Source organism: Aulonocara stuartgranti (genome assembly GCF_965226115.1).
Source record: "Aulonocara stuartgranti genome assembly, chromosome: 2".
Lineage (NCBI taxonomy): Eukaryota > Metazoa > Chordata > Actinopteri > Cichliformes > Cichlidae > Aulonocara > Aulonocara stuartgranti.
In genome coordinates, this window is record NC_138940.1 from 7,879,656 (window position 1) to 7,902,643 (window position 22,988).

The 22,988-nt window shown below is 41.2% G+C and overlaps 1 protein-coding gene across 3 annotated transcripts in view; it reads left to right on the forward strand.

Annotated features, from left to right (window-relative positions):
- Positions 1–22,988, forward strand: part of afg2a (AFG2 AAA ATPase homolog A) — a 114,988-nt gene that overhangs the window by 25,785 nt on the left and 66,215 nt on the right. For all 3 annotated transcript variants that reach the window (XM_082509740.1, XM_082509741.1, XM_082509742.1), the window contains exons 12-15: positions 7,264–7,473; positions 10,934–10,987; positions 11,290–11,369; positions 14,189–14,315. In XM_082509740.1, the coding sequence (XP_082365866.1) occupies positions 7,264–7,473; positions 10,934–10,987; positions 11,290–11,369; positions 14,189–14,315 (471 nt within the window). The remainder of the gene's footprint in view (positions 1–7,263; positions 7,474–10,933; positions 10,988–11,289; positions 11,370–14,188; positions 14,316–22,988) is intronic.

A 22,988-nucleotide genomic window follows, 5' to 3' on the forward strand; every position in this document is an offset into this window, starting at 1 on the left:
TAATGACACAGTCTGGATGAGATGATGAGAGGAAGTAGTCTGGTTTGTTTCATTCGATCTTTGTTTCATCGAAAGGAGAATGAAAATCTCTAAACTAAACAGAATCGCGAGAAAAGCTCAAAGAGAGCAGCAGCAGCAGCGGTCTTCCTGTGTATTTTATTGTCCCTTTTAAATGCACATGAAACAATCCCTTAACTACTCTCTGACCACTGAATTACCAGCAGATGAGGGTCAGGCTGAGGAAGAGTGGAAATGACCCCGTGGCCATTTTACCCTCCGCTACAATGAAGATGAATCACTTGTTCTTAGTGGATGAAGGGAGAAAAATGGAGCAAAGGAGGGGAGGGACAGAGGGGAAGGAGAGATGAGAGGACAGTGGTGAGACTCCAGGATGTTTTGGAGTTTGCATGTGCAAGACATAACGGACAGGAAGAGGGCTAACATCATCCTCCACCGGTAATTGAAAGCAGATCGGGTCGCTAACGGTTCCTGCCAGCAACCAAAAAAAGAGAAAGCGAAAAGAAGAAGAAACGTCCTTCCTATCCCTTCACCTCCACCCGCTTCCCCTTTTCTCTGCAGCACTCTGCACTGAGCTCGCCCAGAGACATTCAGTCCTTGTGGCCGGTTCCTGGAAACAAGAGAGGAGTGAGTTTGAGTTTGGATTTTTTTTTTCTCCTCTCCTTGCACAGCTCAGCTGAAAGGGCAGCCGCAGAGCCCCGGACTTGATTATATCCACATGAGTGCAAACATTTGTTTCTAATCCATTTTATATAAGAAACTTCCAGTGGTGCCGGATAAGTACATGCCTCGAGTTCCTCCGAAACCTTCTCAGATCACAGATCTAGAGATTTTACAGAATATGCCTCTCAATTTACCATTTATTTATGATTAAATACATCAGAAGTTTGATTTAATCCTTTGTTTGCTCTGTGATGAGAAATTCTTCAAACTATCTCAGTTTACCCAGTTTTTTTTTTAATGAACATCTTCCACTTTATAGCCTGGCTTTAATATTTTTATTTGGCAGCTGTATAACAAGCCTATTATTCTTCCTTTTAAACATACTCCTTGTCTCTCTTGACTTTTTTTGTCTGTGAAGTCCCCCACACCCCTCCTCACAGCCCCATCAAAGGACCCGAGCTTGAGAAGGCCCCTTGTAAAGTTCAGAAAACAACAGTAAAAGATAATAACTGGGTCTCGTACAAAAAGGAAGAGAGGGAAGAAGGGGGAGAAACACAGCAGAGCGAGGTGTGAGTCAAAACATTGCCTTCTAATTCCACAAACACTTCATTCGTGACAAAAGGCAGCTTACACTTAATGTGACTTTTTATTGTTATTTCTTACAATGACTCCATTGAGTCTGCAGAGGCAATTTAAAAAAAACAAAAAACGGGGGGAAGATGAGTGCATAAAGTTGTGTTGCACATCTGCTTCTTTGATAGAAACATGGGAATAATTGATTTGTAATTAAACGCCTGTGGATGTGGCTGCTAATTTGGAGGCTTACATGCTTTTTCTCTGCATTTGACCCTAGCAGCTGTTCGTTGTTTGCAGTTGAAAAGGAAATGTTCAATCATTGTACCTCCAGCCAATTTTAATATGTGTCTACCTGTGTCATCAGCGTAATCATCGAAAACTCTCAGGGACCTAAACTTCCAGGAAAACTGCAAAGTTCTAGAAAACATTCTTCTCTTGTGACCCGATGCTGCACTCATACATGTAAATAATAAATGCAGCCAATGAGGCCAGGAAAAATGTTTGGACCATCCCTGCAATTTTTTGCCTTTTTTCACCAAAAGTAATATCCAGCTGATTTATTGTTCCCTTATTGTCTAATATAATTTCTCGGAGTTGCAAAACATCACAAAGTAATGATACTATTTCAGTTTGAATGACTGCATAAACACTGCAAAACTTGGCAAAAAGTAAAAGCCGAGGCACGTAGTTGGAGAATTCACGTCATTCGCTTTAAATATCATCGGTATCAGCACAAAGCTGCTCAGTTATCATTTTTTGCCTTCTAATTATTTCTTTTATAAATGTTGTGTAATGTATGTCACAAAAACCTCCTTTTTTTTTGTCTCCCTCCATTTTTTTTCTAATCATGCTCACCTGTTCCCTCAATCTCCCGTGTTTTACAGATGACCTTATCTCACTTTTTATTTCATTTCATTACTCTCTGGGGCTTCAAATGGGCATTTTGCTTTGCTTACCTACTTTCGGCTTATCTTCTCATCTCTGCAGCACTGTTTTCTCTCTTTTTCCTTTCCTCGCCTCCCTCCCCTCCAACCATCCGTTACCCTCTCTCTCTCGCTCGCTTAGCGCTGTCCATAAATTGTTCGGTATTTACAGTATGTGGCCAGACGCCAGGTTTCCATTAGGTGCTCTGTTCCCCGGAGACGGCGCCGGTGGCCTGGGATGTGTTACCTTTGGATGGAGGGCAGTAGGGAGGGTGAGGGGGGACAAGCTTGTGAGGAGAGAATAGGAAGTAAAAAGGAAAAAAAGAGGGGAAGGGAAAGAGATTTGAGCATGTATTTAAGGCAGAGTGAGAGAGGGTGATAGTGAGAAGGTCAAGTGAGGAAAAAGGAATGAGTGGAGAGATATAAAAAATAGAAAGCTCTGGGAAGAGAAGGTAGGAAGGTAGATGTAAATAGCTTTTGCACTTGTTGACAGTAACAAGGTTACCTTCTTTTTTAGAAAATTTGACTGGTGCTCAACAGGTGGTGCTTGAATGACTGGTGTTTAGTAATGAAGAGTTCAGTGGAACCTTGTTTTGTTGTGGAGACGAACAATATCTACATCACGGGGTGAGAGGATAGAGTTTTCTGCCTCCTAATGCGAATAAAAAGCCATATCTGGTTGGAATTTGTTTCCGTGCGTGGCACCGCGGCACTTCCAGCACAGCTGTTACTTTAAGATTGCTCCCTGTAAGCCCCATCCTAACCACTCACATTTGTGCCTCTGCAGTACGCACTGGATCTCCTTCGCTGTATCAAACCTCGACCCTTCAATTTGAATTTCATTTTGGGAAAGTGGATGAAGTTCTGGGGAACTAAATCTGGCAAGTAGTGCTGGTGATGAGCAACAGTTGCCCTGGTCCTGCCCAAATTTGTGGTTTAGTAGTGATGGAAGCTCTCCAGAGATGCAGAAGAAAATAACTTTGAGGAGGAGCTTGATCATGTTTAAATCTTTTATGGCTTTTTATTTCTATGTGCAGGATCAAGGAACATTTTGAATGCACTTTGCACTGGCTTTCAGTTGAATTTTACTCTCACATGTCACATCGCATTGTTGAGTTCAAAGAATTAAAAGTTTTCAGTATTCAGAGTGTTTTCTGCATTTAGATTATTTGTGAAATTCAGACCTGTGGCACTTGAACTGAAAACTGTTTAACTAGAGCCTGTCTGTTTATTTTAACAGTCAGTCTAAAGGTACAAATGAAAAATACATGTAGAAACAAGTTTGGTAGGGCCAGAGGTGCCACCAAGGAGGGGCCGGGGGGGCACTGGCCCCTCCTGGCAAGACTGTCCTATGTTGGTAATATTTTTAATAAACATGAGCACAAGAGAAGAAGGCATCCTACAATGAGTTGAAACATTAACCCTTTAAAACCGGTCGGAGCGGGCACGCTCTGTTTTGCGTAACTATTTTTAAATCCCTGTAGAACCGGAACTGCGTAAGCTAGCGCAATTATTATTTTTTGCATATGAAACTGGAGGAGTTGTACTTACATCTTATGCCATCAGCTTGTCCTAGGTCACAGTTTCCTTCCACATAAAGCTTTGCAAAAATTGCATAAAAGGCGCTTGCAGGAACAAAAACGTATATAAAGCATAAAGTCATGTTTGACTTTATGCTTTTCTGAATAGTTGCTGGGATGCTTAGAACTCGAATTGCACTGCTGGAAATAGTTTATTTTGATGCACATGCTGTTTTCTTTGCAAATTTGCATCATAGGATTGTTTTTCGTTTTTCCTGCAGTATATAGAAATTGGTGTATCTTAAAAATAAAACTATGAAGACACTCAAAATAAATTCCCTGTTGTTGTAAACTATTTTTTGCAACTTTTTTGTATTTTAAGTTTTGAGGGATAAACCTCCTAAATTTCTCCAGGTAGAAATATATGCAAAAAAACCAAAAACGATTTTCATTTTTTTTGTAGTTTATTGCACTGTTTTGCAATTAATGTAGTTACTATGGACTTAATGCATACATATTATTAAAATATGGGCTATAACAGTTGTATTGATGTATAGCAACTTGAAATGCTCCCAGAAATGGCACTACAGCATGTAAAAATATAATATAAGCTCTGGCGGACTTGGTTCTATGGTAGGTCTTAAAGGGTTAACTTGTTATTTTTTTTTTTTTACACACACAGACAGAAGGTTGGTGGCGCAGCGTGTGCCACCCTAATATTTTTAGTGATCCTCATATGGCCACCCTTATGAAAAACAATCTGAAGGTGCCCCTGCTGGTGACAGCATCTTATGTCACCAGTACACAAAATAAGCTTAGAAGCAGAGGAGCTATTTCTGAACTACTGTGTGTAGATTTTACAGTATCCAGCTGTACTACATTGCATATGGACACATTGTTTGACTTCCTAAAAAAACAGGTTTCTCTCTTTCGTTCATGTGAATGTAATAAGACAAATCCAAATGTGGGAGGACAGAAAAGCAGTGCGATAGATAAAGACAGAAGTAAAACAGGAAGGAATGAGTGGGGGAAAGTGGATCTAAAAGGAGATGGGGGGGAAAAAAAGAATGAGAGGAGATGCAGACCGAAAGAAGCATAAGAGGTGAAACATAAGGAAGAAAGAATTGGTAACGAAGAAAGAGACAGGAAGGCTTTAGAGGCTTTTGGATGAGGCTGTCTCCTTATCTGCTTTATCTCCTCCGGTTGTTCACTGCCGGACCCTCTCCCTCCCTTCCTCCCTCCTTCCATCTGTCAGACAGACAGCTGTTGGCAGACTCGCTCTGTTGTTGTTCACTCTGTCCAGAGTCTCCCCAATCCAAGCCCTCAGTTCCTCCATCTCTTTCCAAATATGCTTTTATATTTCTCTCCTCTCCACCCGACCCCTGTCAACAGTTTGGAAGAACTTGACATTCTTTGCGATTTACTCGTGTGGTCAGAAAGTTAAAAAGGTCTTCCTGTGGGTTACATGAGAACATCAGTGACATCAGTGTGCAATCAGAGTTTATTTGGTCTGTTGCACTTATTGTTGGCGATGTGTTTGTATTTGAGTGTATTATGTGAGTCTGAGCTTTATATTGGAATAAAGGACTAATGGTGAGCATTTATTAGAGTTTGGGCACTCTCGTCCTCTGCCAGTGAGATACATATATAGTTTGCTTGATTGCATGTTATTGTTTGGGTGATTGATTGCATTGAACCAGAGGTGTTTTAGTCAACATTTTGATTGGATTCCAGACTCTTCTAAATCTGCTTCAGCTAATACTAAGATTGCCTCTTTTTCTTCTTTAACTTCTCTTCGATTGCCTGTTCACTGATAAGTGTTATATGCAGAGTCTAGCATCAGGTCAATTAAACCTCTGGATGTTGATCTGGTCAGTGTCAAAGGGGGTTTATAATCACTTTCAGCTGCTTTGGTGTTAATGAAATTAGCAACAGGTGCACTAGAGGGGCAACAGTGAGACAGTCTCCGCAACAGGAATGGTTTTACAGTTGGAGGCCACTGATATTTTCTCCCTGCTCATCTTTTCTGAAAGCTTTTTTTTTTTTTTTTTTTTTTAATATAGTCAATATAATAGTCAATGGTATTATGAGGTAGCATGAGGGGATACCTGGATCCCACTGGTGTGAATATGACAGACAAAAGAAACAGAAACAAACTTTGTGAGGATGGCCTGAGAGCCTGACGTCCTCAAGAGGGTGCTGTGCTCACAGCCTGGCATCGTGGCAAATGGCATTTGCCATAAAATACCAGAATAGGTGCGTGTACCGCTAGTGCCCCGTGCTTTTCACAGATCACCTTCACCTTGAGCACATGTGACAGGCGTAAAAGGGTCTGGAGAGGCTGTGGAGAACATTGTACCGCCTGTAGCCTTGATCAGCATGACCAGTTTGGTGGTGGGTCAGTGATGGTCTGGGAAGGCATATCCATGGAGGAACGCACGGAGCTGTACAGTCTAGACAACGCATGAAATCCTTGGGCCCATTTTCAGATACACTAGTACACTGGGTCCTGGGTTCCTCCTGGTGCACTGGTGCATGGCAATGCCTGACCTCATGTGGTGAAAGTATGCAGGCAGTTCCTGGAGAATGAAAGAATTGCCACCATGCTTGCCAATGGAAAACCTCTGGGGCATTATGCTTCAGCCTAACTGATGCCACCAGGTTGGACTTTAGCCTTTCCAGGAGCCATGCAGACAAACACATGTTTGTATGTCCACGAAATGACATCTTTTTGTTCCTAACACATTACCCAATCCTGGGTATCTGAGGGAGGACACTCAGCAGAACAGAAGCAAGCCATCATGCTGTCATGTACAACAAATTGAAAACACAAGTTGTTGTTTTTTTGGCCACATCAATAGAATCTTCTCTTACTGTACCTTACTCACCAAATTTTTCTCCTCCCTGCAACTTGGTCCTCTTTCCCAAAATAAAATTCAACTTGAAAGATCGTCATTTTGACTCATTGTCAATTCCATCATTGAGACGTAAATGCAAGGGGATAGAAGAGTACTTTCACAACATGATAACAGCTGAAAGCTTAAAACAGTCTAAAGATGAAACACTAAATATTTGTTGTATTACCTATACTAAAGAATTTATTTTTCAGCCTATCCCAGCTGTCGTAGGGCGAGAGGCGGGGTACACCCTGGACAGGTCGCCAGTCTGTCGCAGGGCTAACACAACCATTCACGCTCACATTCACTCCCGCATTCACACCTATGTGGCAATTTGGATTAATCAATTAACCTATCCCTGTACCCCGCCTCTCGCCCTATAACAGCTGGGATAGGCTCCAGTGCCCCCCGCGACCCTGAAAAGGATAAGTGGAAGCGAATGGATGGATGGATGGAATTTATTTTTCATTCCTTGAACATTTATAACAAAAGGTTTGTTATTAGTGTGTGAGGTATTTTATTTTGAAAGTCATTTGGGATAAAGAGAACATGCCTTGGTTTCGGTAACTTGTTAGAGAGCTGCATTATTAAACTACATTTGTAACTATTTACCCCCTCCCCCCCAAAAAACAAAAAACATTGTATTACTTCATTCCCTCGTTCCAGGTCCGCTGGTCAGATGTGGGTGGGATGGAAGAAGTGAAGCTAAAACTGAAGCAGGCAGTGGAGTGGCCCCTGAAGCACCCAGAGGCCTTCACCCGCATGGGGATCCAGCCACCTAAAGGCGTTCTTCTCTATGGGCCTCCGGGCTGCTCGAAGACCATGATTGCCAAGGCTCTGGCTAATGAAAGTGGGCTCAACTTTCTGGCTATTAAAGTGAGTTTCCTCCATGAAATCTTAAGAATAATCCTTTGCTATCTTTCTTTAGATGAGATTTAATAGAGAATTTTGCTTTTCTGTTATGCAATGGATGATGAGTTGAAATCAAAAAAGGCACTGGGCCAAAGCTTGCTGTTTTTTCCAAACTTTCATACATAAATATGAACAAATAATGTTTTACAGATGTGCCTGTTCATATCATATTCTTGGTTGAGTGCTCTGCCAAAACACTGCATATGACTCAGCCATTAGTTAGATGATGGGTGATTTGTTGAGTAAATCTCAACTCCCAGTCCAAGCCTTTTTAGCGGAACCTCAGTAACAGCAGTGTTTATGTACGTTGCATTGTCATTCCCTCAGAAACCAACTGGAAGAACTTAGTGAAATTACCTCCCTTTAACGTGCATGTGTTGAACAGTTGTGTTTCACATCTTCACTGAAATTTAAAGATGTTTGCACCAAGTTACCTGCTTCACAACTCCATGTTTTTAGCATAGATTGTATACAAAAAAAAGAAATTACTACAATGAAATCAATCAGTCGTATCATATTTGTTTTTTGGAGGTAGATGTTGCCCTATTTAGACAAGAAGGTTAGTGCTAAGTTATTAGCTAATGTGTAGATCACTCCTTCATCCATAGACTGTACTGGTGCGTTGCATAGACACAGATACCAGCTAATAAGTGACATGCAAGAAGCAAATACTAAAATTTCAATCACCAAAACAATGAGCACAAACTAGTAAAATGGGCTCTTAGTATCATTAAACACACACGGGGCCATATGATTTGTCAGATAATTGCATTAAAAGGAAACCACAAACGCAGATGGGAACTCCACTTAACTGACATTTATCTCTAGTCTGTCAGTGAGATGTAAGAGTTAAATGAACACTGAGATATCATTTGTGTTGAAGTAGCAGTGGTGATGTTTCCCTAATGACCTGAAGGCAGATTGGCGGGCCAGCTTCCTCTGCACAGAGCTTCCTTGCTTGCCCTTTGACCCCGTGTTTATCCTCTTTCATTCATCACTCCATCTTCTCTGCCACGTTAGCCTCGCTGCCCTCCAAGCACGGTTGACAGAGATTGATTGATCAGCTTGCTGAATTGTTATCAGTGAATATTTTTAAAGAATGTTGCCATGAAGACAAGAAGCCAAGACAGAAGCTCTCAAGTGGCACCATTAAGCCAGGAGCAAATCTAGATGTGAACTGCAACGTCTTTACCCGAATCAAATCCTGTCGCAAACCTCTGGGATCGACGGAAGGCAGTGCTCCTTTTGGCATGATGTTGGGGTCGAGGATACAACGTTTATGGCAGTTGGTGAAAAACAAAGGGTAGCACTGTAGAAACCAAAAATGTTGTTACACTTACTCTAAAAACAAATATCCCCCTGAAAATTACAAAACGTGCTGTTTCCTAATTACAATAATCAGGTTCAATGTGCAATAGCATTTTAATGGAGCAAATATAATCCAGAGGAATACGAGCTGTTTAATGTCTGTGCACGCACATTAGTCCTGGTGACTATTTCTAGCATTTGATACAAAGTTACTGCTTTTTTTTTTTTAAAGAGTTTTATTATAATCTTGTGCTGCAAGTTTCAAGTCGTCACAAAAAGAATCAGTGAGAAGGGTAAAAACATCCTGTCCCTCCTGCTGAAAGCCACTCTCACCATCTGAAATAACACTATCAGGTTTTTCCAGAGTAGCGGTTGCTTTGACATAGATACTTTATCCAGATTTAAATGTGGATACTTTAAGGCTCAGTCTGTTTCCTCTGTGTGAAAAGCCCTATTATCATCTTGTCAATTTTAGTTTCCTCTCGCTGCAGCCACTCAAATACACTCAAATCCACAGATGCATACGTGCACACTAACACACACATACGGAGACTGCTCATATCTCTACATTGTCAATGGTTTTAAACTCACCATGTCCACCCTTTGGCTCTACAACAGAGAGTGAGGAACCAGGGATTAATGAGTCAACCTCCTCACTTACTGCAGGAGACAAAGGGGCTGGGAGTTAAGTGTCGTCTCCTCGGTGAGCCCAGAGGCGTTGAAAGGGTGGATTGCAGTGGAGGAAGTTCTTCTGAGGTTTGAGTGGATGTTTATCTGCTCTGAGCAAGGGAGATATGAGGGAGAAAAGGACTAGGAAGTTAAGAAGAAGAGAGAGAACTGGAGGTTTATTTTGTAGTAATTTGAGTAAAATTAGTCATAATAGCAGTTTAAGTAGAATTAAATGAAGTGAGTACATTTTTTAGCGTCCACAATTCCCTCATCCACAATGAAATGCCGGAAATGGCTTAATCGCCTCCTATTTTGTCAGGAAATAACAAGCGTATGCTTTCCAGTAATTATCTATTTGAACAAGCAGGTTGTTTGTTATGCCAAACGTCTCTCTGATCGATGCTCTTCAATAGCATACTGACATTGAACGCGTCAGTGAGATGCTTTCCTAGTACAGTATTAGTTGATTTGCTGCTGCAGAGCATTTAAACATATCTTAAGTATATTCCATGCTTCTTGTAAAAACCCAGATGTAACTGTCCAAGCTGTGAGGGAAAACTCAAGAAACCATTTTCAAACATCTCTGGTTTTAGGCTGACAGGAGGCCAAAAATGAAGAGGGGAAAAAAGTATCCTCTCAAACATAACCGGCAGAGTGTGGATGTGGTCTTAGTAGCAGTGGTATCTGGAGGAATTAGTGTCTTCCAGTTGGAAGAAACTGCAACTAAATGGAAATAAAATGCTCATTTATCACTGTCAGCAAGGCTGGGTAAAAACCTTGACAAATTTGGCTGCTGTCCTGCACACAGTTTTGATCTGGCTGAGCCAATGCAGTGTTTGGTTTTGGTTACAAACCTTAAATTTTATCTGTGAGAATGAGCCCGAGATTTAATTTGGTAGGTTGTGATGCCAGCTACAGTTATCGTGGCGTTCATAGTAGGTACTGGTAGCACTATTGTACTAACAGTAACAAGGGAGGCCGCAGCAGCAAACAGTACTGTTTATTTGCCAAGTGAACCACAGGTGTTGCATAAAGCAGTACACAGTGTCCAGTAAATATCGAAAGAGTACTGTGGAGGTACGCACTCACACACACGTGCACGCACTGCTGTAATCTGTAACATTCTTACGCTGTATTATCATTGTTTGTTTTTCACCGGGCTCTTTGTAGCCTGCAAAAGATGTGACAAAGAAGCAGCTGCTGTGTGGTCACAGTTTAAACAGCTATGCTAACAGGACTGCCTCCAGATGAAGCTTCAGGATAAAAAAGGAATGATTAGTCATAAAGGTGCTAGTAATTAAGGCAAATGAATTCTTTCTGGACAGAATAAAACCCACATCAAAGTGTTTTGAGTATTAGTTAATATAATTTAGCATTTCAGGTTGTAAATATGTCACGTTTTAGACTAGCTTGAATAACTTTAAATCGCTTTAAACTTTTCTTTCAGGGCCCAGAATTACTGAGTAAATATGTTGGGGAGTCTGAACGAGCTGTGAGAGAGGTATGTGCATTTAACATCCTTGTTTTTTATCATTTACATATACGTATATATATAAGTTGTGTAAGCAGAAAGTTATGCAAACTGAGTTGATTTCCTGGCCTCTTTATTTCCTCCGTCCATGCTCTGGATATTTTTGGTTGTTTACGCAATGAAAGGATGACCTGAGATGTAATTCATGGCATTAATGAGTGTTGTATTTCCTCTGTATGTTTGTGCGCACTTCTGGTTGGGAGTGATTCACAAGTCCGGTTAAACATTTGTCCTGTTTTCCTCTTTTCTATTGTTGCTGACGCTGCTCGCAGGTGTTTCGGAAGGCGAGGGCCGTCGCTCCCTCCATCGTCTTCTTTGACGAGATTGATGCTCTCGCAAGTGAAAGAGGAAGGTACAGTGTGTTCTTTTCATAGTCTTCGTACATAATAATCCCCCCCCCCCCCCCCCCCCTTTCCTCCTCTGCTCTGTTCATTCCTTGTCCAGTCATGATGATGCACAATCATCACTGTGGTCGGCTTTAGTTCACCAGCCTTAATCTTTGACCCCCCGCAGATCTCACAGTTAATTCATATGAGGGTTAGCGCAAACATCCCAGGAAGTCTGCATGACTGCACTATCCAAGCCAGCCACTCAGTTCTCGTCGTGTCTCCTCAAACTTCTGCGGCTTTTCACTCCCGGTGAACACAGAACACAGTCTTGTCTGGAGGAGCTTTAGTGGGATGGCACTGGGAACATCTGTGGCTTAAAGGAAAGAGGACGAGGGGGAGGGAGGGGGGGCGGACAGAGGACACAGGCCGGAGGCGCACAAACACTTCATTGTGCCCTTCCACAGCAGATGGGGAAGGCCAAATATGCAGCAAGCTTCCTGGTTAAACCAACCGATGAAACTAAGTTGTAGGAAGGAGCAGAGAAAGGCCAATGGGCAGTCTTTGTAACCTTTGTGAGTGGGCCCTTTGTCAAAGCATCACATTCTGCTTCTAAGACAAAACATATTTTGATAACTGTACTTTTGTTAACGGGCTTCCGCTCATGAGATGTTGAATTTTTAACATCTTATATTCCCTTGACCTTAGTCTTAGACTTGATAAGCTAGGCCTTTCACTAGGCTGAGCTTTAGAGCTTGTGACTTATAATGCAGTCTTGGCTCTTGCGCTGCAATCAGCATACAGGATATACTATTGCAACTTTGATTCATCCATTTGCCAGCGGGACTGACGAGCATTTTGGCTCTTACGATATGATTGAGCCTGGCTTTCTCATTATCTCCATGTCCAATTTTGTGATTGATCTCAACGAGAACCAACTGTGAGGTGGCAACGATCGACGTTTGCCTGGATGTGTGCCTTGAGCCCACTCACTGTTTTAAAAATGCACTTAGCGCTGATCTGTAAAGGTTATTTATTGGTGTTCACTTCCTGCCATGTTTAATCAATGAAGTGCCTCGCGCATGCCGGCAAGAATTTAAAACTGTTGACACAACCAGACAGTCTCTGCCGGATTGTGAGCCCGTGCGTGTGTGAGAGATTGCGTTTTTCTTTTCGAGGCAGGACAAACACCTGTAAATCTGTCAGCCTACCTGCCACGAGTCTAAACTGGTGAAATGAAATGAAGAAAATTGAAGAAAGACGGAAACAGAGGCCAAATTTGAGAAGCAGAGAGTGATTGGTTTTACTTCTGATAAGTTTTTTTCCACATAATAGCACCTTTTAATGCTTTCCTTTTTATTTCTGTTTTCCTTTTTTTTTCTCTGTTTTGTTTTTATCGTCCCATCCTCAGCTTGTTTTTTGTTCAGTTTCTCTTTTTCTCCTCCTCATGACTTTTTTCTGTTTATTTTCCCATGATAACTTTTCTCATCTTGCGCCTTTGCTACTTTTCTCTTCAAGCTGCCATCCCAATTCATTGCAGCTTCCTTGGCATCTCCCCTCGCCCAAACTTTGTCTCTCCCCCTTCCCCCCACCCCCTTTTCTGTCTCCCTTCATATCTCAGTGACAGAGCTCTTTTGTGTTCCTCTGCAGCCTTGTCTGTGCTAATGACGTCTGGCACTTCCGCTGGCCCTGTCAACAGAGACTGTGTGTGTGTGTTTGAGCTTGGAGGGATAGCTGTCTGCACTGTGTTATGGAAAATAACCACCTTGTTATGCAGTGACTAATGCAACGATGAGCTTTTTTTGTTTTTTACGATACAGCTGTCGATTTGCTATTATGCAGTTCTTCTGTCCCACTGTTGCAATGGACGAAGTGGTCCGTCACTGCAATGTATAAAGTTTTGTTTGGTAAAAACTGTTCCTGGATGTTCAGGTAGCCTCAGATGGCTGACCTTACTCATTCACTGACCCCTTTAACATTTGGAAGCTGCTCAATCTTTAAATTTTGCTCCATTTAGGTGAAAGGGAACAGCCTGTCTTTCCTTCTTTTACCCTTCTCTGACTCATTTTCAGTAGAGCATCTCAATACTTTGGTTTACCTTTGAATTACATGAAATATTTGCATAGATCGGCTTTCGCTTCTTCATCACATTGACTTCAGGTGAGGCAAGATATTCACAAGTCCAAACAAAGGGACGTATTTAACAACCAAAGAAGAGCTGCTTTATTATAGAGGGATTGCCTGTTTTCTGCTGCCTTGTTTTGAGTTCAGTTTAATACGTCATTGGCAAGAGAGCTCGCTTTTGCTGCCAGTTTTTTTGAAAGAAGTATTGTGCTAATGAAAGTGTCTGCTTGCCGAATGTCAAATGTTCCCTTCAAGTACTCAAGAACTGGCAAATTTTCCTGATTATGTAGAATTGTAAATATTGTGATGGATGATAAAGTTTTTCAGCATGTGTTGTACCGCACTCCTGAGAGAAAAAGGATGAATTCTTCTACATATCTGGATCATTTATCTTCCCATTCATCCATCACGCATGTAACTTCATTATCCCTTATCCTTTACTCTCATTGCTCCGAGTATTTCTTTTCTGTGCATTTCCTCCTTTCCACGTTCATACCTTTACAGGTCATGGTGTTCTTCCTCCCTTCCCATCCATCATTTAGCTGTACTTCACTTAACACTCAGTAATTCAATAATTAAGTTTTTCACCCGATTCGAGGTAATTTATATACGTCCTTTCCTGTCTCCGTTATCCATTTAATCATCCAGCCACACATCGCTTTCTTCTCTCTTTTCCATCTTCTTTCGCTCATCTATCTTCTGTGCTTCTCCATGCCTTCAGCTCCTCTGGTTCCAGTGGTGTGGGGGACCGGGTCCTGGCTCAGCTCCTGACAGAGATGGACGGCATCGAGCAGCTCAGAGACGTCACCGTTCTGGCTGCCACCAACCGGCCTGACATGATCGATAAGGTAAACAGACGCCGGCTCTCTGTCTTCATCTCTCCATCCTCCTCTTTGGTCCATGATTGATAAGCTTGAGGAGATGTTTAGTTTGTCTCCCTTGTCTACTCCTCTCCCTCCCTTACTTTGTTGTACGTGATTGATAAGGTTAAAGGCCGCTTGCCCCGCTCCGTCTTCTGTGACTTGCTCTTCGGATGCTGATGCCATTAGTACGTCGTGGTGCACTTTATATGGTTTCAGTTGCATCCATAATAAATTGTTCTAAGTAACTCAATCTACCTTCATGCTTCTACCCTTTTAGTTTACTTTAGTGGAATAACTGCTGCCAAAGCATTTTTTTTTGTCCTCTTTCTGACCCAAACCAATTCACATATCTGATTAGAAATTAGGCTGTAATATGATGAGGTCATCAAATATAATAAATTCTTCGTTTCATTTTAGCCTCCGGGGATTGGGAGCATTAGTGATTGGGAGCTCAAGCCAAGCCGCTAAACATCTACAACCACTTTACCTTTACGTTTAATTTGCTTCATTTAAAACTCAGTAAAGGTCAAACATTTGTCTCATTGTCATTTCTACTTCCTCTCCTTGACAATTTGAAGATCATACTCCCGCCTTTTCTCCCTTAGCCTCCCTCTGTTTTTATCTCCTCCTTTCTCTTTTCTCCACAAAACCTGTGTTTGGTATCCACCCATCTCTGTTTTAATGAAATTTCCTGAGTGCTGATCAAAGACTGAGCCTGTGCCTTGTCAAGAAGGACACAGGAAAGGAGAATGTCGCCGTGCTCTGTAAGCTTCTGCACAGGCAGCCCTTTCTCAGTTTTTCTTCTGCTTTTTTTGCGGTAGGGTGTCCTCCGATATTGAGTTTAAAAAATACTTTGATGTTACACATTTTAAAAGACGGTATCACGTCCTAATTTAACATGGCAAGCATTAAAATATTGCTGAATTAAGTAAACAGGAAGAAAATTACATAAAGCTGTTGTTCCTCCAACCAGCAACGGATCAACAGATCAATACACTTTTTTATATATTGATTAGTTGTTATAAACTGGTAAGGACTTTTTGATAACATGCTGCTCAAACAGCCCACTTGTGGAAAATTGATCCATCACTATGGTGATGGTAAAACCAAAATAAATTTCAGCAACAACTGATTGCAGTCTCAATTCAGACGCTTTTTAGTGGTATCACTGCTAAAGAAACATACTAAGCATAGAACTGTGAGAGTGTGTATGTGTGTGTCTAAAAGAAAGAAAGATTTAAAAAAAGGGGGGGGGGGGGGAATCAAGCCCCTGGGTGCACAGATGGGAAACCCCAGGCGTCCTTGTACAAGCTGGCCTCCCTCTCAGGAAGTGGTCCCCCGTGCAGCTGAGAAATCAGATTACCTCCTGCTGGCAGTATCCCCCGACACAGTGTGTGTGCGTGCTTGCATGTGTAACGTGTGTGTTTTCATAGGTTCAAGTCATCTGAATGAGGAACGGAAGCTGCCAAATGGACAGACAGGCACCCCACATTCACCCCTTACTTTTTTAACACCCTACCCTTCTTTACCGCTCATTCGCCACCACCGGCGCTGTCTGTCACTTCAAGCCGGAGATGGGCAGACATTTCCATGTCAATGGCAGGATATGATAGGACAAATGAAGATTAATGGGACGCCTTGGTGTCAATGAAGTTATTGTGGGCTGTTAGAGGTGCAGTGGAGGCCTCCTGGGGGCCTCAGCTGTTTGACGGACAGATTGAGTGGGATGGCGAGAGAAAGAGAGTGGGGAAAGTGGTGTTTATTTTAGCTCGAAAGGAGCAGGGCTGTTGTCCATCTCTCAACAGCTCCTACACAACATTTTAGGTTTTAGTTTTTTTATCCGGTTGTTTTAGTGCTCTCCATTTAATGTCTGTGTAAATAATGTTTTTCATTTAGTCAGTTAAAGACCTGCAACACATCTTTGGTAAGTGTATATTGAGGAGGCAGTTTAGCAAAAATATAATCATTTAAATATAGATTCCCACATGGTTCTTATCAGCTCTTTTGGGAAAAATGAAATTGTCATTTCTTTCCTTAAAAATGCTCTTAGAGTGATGCTCTGAGATGCACAAATGGATGGATTTACTTTGCTAAGGAGTAAAATAAATCCTGATTTTCTTTGCTTTTTCCTTACTTGGGAGTGATGTCCCTCCGAGCTCCGAGGCAAATGGGACGCAGGATTCTAGCATATCATGTCATGATGGCATAATCAAAGCATGTTGTCAAACAAAATGTAAGTTTACACCTGATTGTAATGATCCACGATTTATGATTTCACTTAAATTAACCTCCTAAGACCCGAACTCTTCCACGGCATGCATTTTTTATTTCTCTTTGATATTTGAGCTGATTGGGATATTTGACCTGAAGAATGAAAAACAAAGAATTACCAGATATTTTTATTTTTTTTACCTAATTTTTGTTTCTAAGAAAAATGAGCTCCACATATGAGAACATTTGTTTAAATTTAGATAGAACAGAAGCAGTATAATGTCCTGGTAAGTGGGTGTTTGAGTATTTTGGTCTAAATAACCCAAAATGTGATGTCCACATATGTGGATGCCAGGTCCTAGGAGGTTAGTATAGAAATATGTTGACATTAACACGTTTAAATCAGCCTTACTTACTGCTACTTATGAAATTACCTAACCAAAGACCAATTTATTGATTACTATATTTAGATTTAGATTTTCCATTGTTTTCTTTCAGTAAACTGTCATGTATGTGTTGCATTTCTTCATCATAAAACAACAGATTATCTTAATATTTGCATACAGTTTCTTACACACTATTAGGAGTTAAACTGTAGATGCCTGCAGTTGATTTGATTCTCAAGCCTAACAGTGGATTTATGTTTCTGTGTTAAATATGTGCCATAGGTACACTGCAATCATAAACCCTTCAGAAATCTTATACCGTAACCTGATGCTTAACTCCATAGATATCTAACCACATGCCCCCAAGCACCCAGCATGAATAAAGTGAATGTGCATTATTACCTTGTCAAAAAAACATACAAACGGGGACAGCCTGTTCTTGTCCCAAACATGCACGAAAAGGGTCTGTGTAAGAAATGTCATAAAGCAGTCATGATGACGTGTCACCAAACACCACCATCCTACCCCCGTTGCCCCCTCCAGCTTAAGAAGAAAAAAAAACTCTCCCACTTCCTCTTTCCTTTGTATTGCGCCAATCACCCAGGCCCACCTCTGACCCACTATGACTGAGCTGTGGTGATTGATTAGCACCACCAGGAATATTTATCCAGGCTGATCTAGTAGGAAGAACCCCCTGTCACTCTGTTTGTCGAGCAGCTGTCCATCTTGTTTATTGTACACACAAACACACACTCACAAACCAGAAGCCCCTTTTCTAGTCGGTAAAATGATGCTTTGATAGTTTTTTTTCCCCATTACAGTTTGTCTTTGCTGTGAACCCATGGGTTACTTTTGTCTCAGAAAGATAGTGTTGGTCTGTTGTTTCACTGAAAAGCCCATTTGTTTGCCCTAATGTGTGCTAGGCTTTATCCATGCTATCAGGAGGCAGGGCTACTTACAGTGGAGAAGATTGCTAGCAGATGGGTCTTTGTTTGTGACCAGAAGTTACCAACTGGGCTCTTATCTGAACAAGGGGCCACAACAAAACAGAGGCAGCAGAATTAGAATTGAAAGGGCAGCATGTCTACGTTGCTGTTCAGTACTGTAGGGGAAATTACAGTGGGTGAGTTTATCCTTCAACAAGTCAACACTTTCTGCTATTATTAGACATGAGAGTGTTTTTAATATTTATATTTTATAAGTATTGTGTTGGTGCACCCAGCAACTTACAAATTTCCACCTACACCAGATTCCTCTTTCTATTTTACAAAAACCCAAAGATTATTTATGACTCAAAAATGATCCGTTGAGTCACAAGTAGAGTACACAGCGTCCCAGTGGCATCCATTTGTCATCGAGCCTTTTTGTTGTTGACATTTTCCAGCGTTTGAAACCTGTTTCCCACCAGATCACAGTGTGTTTTAGTCACTAACCGTTATGTATTCGATTTTCTGCCCTCTCATGTTTACGGACTCCTCCTTCTCAAAGTCTTCTGTGCTGTAGTGTAGCTTCTGAACAGGAGATGGGGCCAAAACTGACACGGGCCAAGATTCTTGACAATTCTTTTCAAAACTTGTCGATCCTACTTTATTAAAGTAAAGAAATGAAAATGTTCAAAAGTGTTAAAACGCCTTTGGTGCTTAAAGGATCGTGTAAGAAGCCTTTAATGTTATAAAGTAAATTCCTTCTGTGGCTGGTAACAGTCACATGTTTTATGTGACACAGAATACATTTTGGCACATAAAAATGAGCTTAGGGTGGAAGGAGTAGTGTACTTGTTATATTATTTAAAAGCATGTAATGATGATGCTTTGTGCACTGTTGTGTCTATAAATTAATGTAACTGCTATGCCTAGAGTTTTTTGATTTGGTCCAAAAAGTCATACCACATGATGTCTGGCACTGGAAACATGAGGACACATGAATCTCTGTGCTCTTGTAGTACCGTAACTGACCTTATAAATGTGTAACTTTTTATTCATTCATAATTGTAGCTATGTTTTTGTAGAATCTGTGGTCCTTTCTAATCCAAGATCCACAAAGTTAAACATTTGTATTTTGTAATCAGATCAAAAGAAAAAGTATATTCTCATTTCATGTGTATATCAGTGCACCTGGCCCTAGGTTTGACCAAGTATATGGAGCATGTTGATCAAAGTCCATTCATTAAGCCGTTCTGTGGCCTACCGGGCTTTAGCAGGAGTCATACAAAGTAAACACTTGACATCACGCCAGTTCGAGCAGCCTGAACATCTGCCAGTGTTTTCCCAGCCAGTCTGGATGTTGCTAATTGTAATCACAGATGAATTCCACCAGACTGTAATTAGTGGGCCACTTGTTAAATATTCAGGCATTAGTTAAGTGTAGCTTTGATTTTTTTTTTTCCTCCCCTCTCCTCCTCTCTGCTGCATTCAGTGCTTCTGTGTCTGTTGTGGCTTTCCATTCATCTGTGCAGGTCATTGTGCTGGTTTATGCTTTTGTTATCACCTGTTTAGCGAACCAAAATGGTAGAATCTCCCACCTCATGAAATGAAAAAGCATCAAATAAGTTATCTAATAATAACTGCAATCTGCATTCGTGACAGTGGTAGATATGCCGACTGCAAATCATCGTCTCTGCGAATCTAGAAACCGTAAATGTTTATATTTCCCTTGATCATTTTTAGACTGCCAGTTAAGTGTGAATGGCCAAATTCCATATTAATCATGGAAACCCACCTCAAGGTACATTTAGTAACTATACTGGAGCTTTTGAATGGTTGCCTCGCACATAAAAGAGTCCTGGTTTCAATTCAGGAAGGAGACACAAAACCCGGGCTCAGGGGGTCACTGCGCTCAGTGTGGTTTCCAAGCCCAGAGAAATCATCAGGAAGGCATCTGGTATAAAATTTGTGCCAAATCAAATATGCAGATCCGTCCGTTATGGCGACCTTTTGGGAAATAAGGAAGCAGTTGAAAATGTCTTCTTTTACCAGAGATTCTAAAGGTATCACAGGCTTCCTTAGGCCAATTTTGCTCTGTTGTTAGCCCGTTTTCCTTTTTAAGGGAACTTTTTTACCTTAAAACATATCAGCAGCATCTGAAATCCAAATTGTTGTGAATTATTATATTTTTCTCTCAGTCAAATGAATTATTTAACTGGTTATTTTTGATTTTTTCATGGCTAATCTGACTCAAAGGTGAAGTAACCTAATGAAAAGCTTTTGAAATGCATACGTCTGAACCATGCTGTGCTTTTGCTTCTCTGTGTTGGCTCTTATGAATACCTCTTAATTCCTTCTTCCATAAAGACTGTACATTAAGGCTTTCTTCACTTAAGTATCGAAAGCCTCTCTTGAACACTCAAAACATTTCAGTCTTTGTTATGTGGCCTCACAACAGGGCATCGGAGGATCCTCAGTTTCTCTCTGTGAATACCTTTTGTTTTGCCTTTTCTTTAGTAGAAACCTCCACCTGAGCCATGCCTCCACTCAACAGGAAACTACCCTTAGCTAAAAGACCGACTATAAGCCAGGCAGTCAAAACAGGCCATATTTTATTTTGTGTTGGCCTGACGTTATCATCTCCCAAGCTTTGCTCTCCTCTCGTGACGAGCCAAGCATGATGGAATCTCTATTGGTGCTGTCTTAAAGGATTAGAGCTTATTCACTGTTTTTTCCTGACTGCACAGTTCTGAATAGAGCCCTGCTGCCACAGTTCAGTGTCCTACTGAAGCCGAGCTGAGCTGTTGATAGCTGTGCTTCAAAATGCTGTTTTCATGTAGAGATAAGGGTTTTTTTGTTGCATTTACCACTTATTCTATTTTTTGGTATGATTCGCTGTTTGAGAATCGCTCTTTCCTGTCCCGGTAACGTTTCCAAGATTTGGTAATGAGAATGCAGAGTGAGAGTTTTGACCTGCAGGTTAGTAAAACTGCTAACCTGCAAAATAAAGTGTGCGAGTATGTCTTTGCAAACAAGAAATGAGATACCACCGAGGCATGGATGAGCTCTGGGAAGCTGCGTGTGTGTGTGTTTGTGTGTTTGGGCACTGGGGGAGCAGGATCCCCAGGCAAGTATCAAACTTCAAGGGCTGTATTAGTGTCAGCTTACACATGTGTGCATCCAAGAATATCATCACAAAAAAGCCTCCAGTCCAACGAGACATAGAAAAAATCCTGCAGGGCCACAATTTGGTTATCCAAGCCTAGACGCAAGTTTTCTGCAAAGAAAATTTATTTTCTGGTAAAAGGCAACATATTTCTCATATTCACACACTTACAAACATAAAATTCAAATATTTAGTGAGACATTGCTTGTTTTTTGTGGTATTGCTTTTATCCAACACATCTCGGTTTGTGTGTGTTTTTAAATATTCTTCCTGCAGTTGGCATTGAGCAAAAGCAAAAGAGACATGAGGATGGGAGAGGGAGGTGTGCGTGGGGTGGAAAGGAGGGAGTAAGGGAGGGGTAGGGAGGAAATGAGGGCTCTTTGTGCTCTGCTACCTGGCAGACATCTCCAGCATGTGTCGTCTTGCCTTTTGGCAAGCCGAGACCACCGGCGCCCTTGGAATGCTCTCAGTTCAGGAAATCTCGTTTATTCTCATAAACGCTACTCCTAACCCCTCTCCTGCTGCACTGCTGAAGAGCTTGCATATTTTTTTTTCCTCTTTCGCAGTTTAGTATTTCTGTCTTGTGCAGTAATTCATTTGTTCGTTTTCTGTTTTTCCTGTAGAATTTACACCACGAGAGAAGGGTTTATCCGTGTTCTTCTTCACCCGTGAGCTTTATAAGCGCACAATTAAGGGCCACTTTCAAGTCCGTCAGTAACTAGCGTGTCCTTGTGTAAATGTTTGTTTTCAGGTTCTGCTATTTGTGTCTGATAAACATCGCAAACATTTATGAAACCAGTTGTCGGTGTGCAAGGTTGGATCAGTCAGAGGGATGCTCTTTTTTGTTGTGGCTGATTGTCTTGCAGTGCAGCTGTGACTTGTTGTTTTGCTATCAGGCAACAGGTAAATCTTTCAGTTGAGAACTTAGCTAAGGTGCTTTGTTTTTTTGTAATTGCATTCCTGCCAATGAGTCGGCTGTATAAGTTTTAAAAACCTCTGACGAGTGACTTTACAGCTCTGATGAGAGTGAAAGAGTCGATGTTCCCAGCAGGCTGCAGCACCCACATAAAAGGAGTAGTTTATGAAAAATGAAAATTTAAACTGGAACCATGGAATGTTGGTGTTTTAACCAACAAGTGGTTCAGCTTTAATTACAAAAAATTCCTTCGATTGGATGGCTTAAAGAAAACTAAGAAAAGAAAAAACAAACTCACAATTTTTATGCAACATTTAAAGGGGACACTCACCATGAAAGAATCTTGTTCGCAAGACTTTTTGTCCAGTAAATTTGTTTTGAAGGAATCTCTGCCTACATTTTTCTGTCAAGCTGGTTGGACAAGTGTCAGCTACAAGGAACAAAACGAATGAGAATCACTCATTTATTGAATCTGGCTCCATCCTAACATTAATTTATTATTTATTTGTTTGTTTATGTTTTTAAAGATATCAAACTAACATCATCTACGTGATTTCAGCAAGGATTCAAATTTACTTGAGTTTTTGTTATGCCGACTAATCCAAATGCATAGGTTCATATTACGTTAGCTTAGTTTAAATGCAATAAGATAAGCTATGTTGTGTTTCCAGGCTAAATTCTGAGTGACAAATAAACTAATCTAAAATAGTCCCTTCGAATGGGGCCAGTTTCTCGGCACAGCGTGGTATGCCAACAGTGAGAGCTTTGACTAAAAATGCAGTGTCATTCGCCATGACAGAGCAAATGCATGCTATCACACAGGGCTTGGTAGCTTACAGCGATATGAAGCGCATCCTGTGTTGCCTGTAACAAAAAACAGGACGACTGTCACTGTGAAGGCTTTAGAGAATTGTAAAATCTTACTTTTTTGGCATCTGATAACCATAGTAGGCGTAATGTATATTCGAGGAAGCCTTCCTGGATCGTTTATCATTTTTCAAGGCTGCCTGCAAGAAGGCACTCGCACCCACACACCAATAAAATATTCAGCAGGAA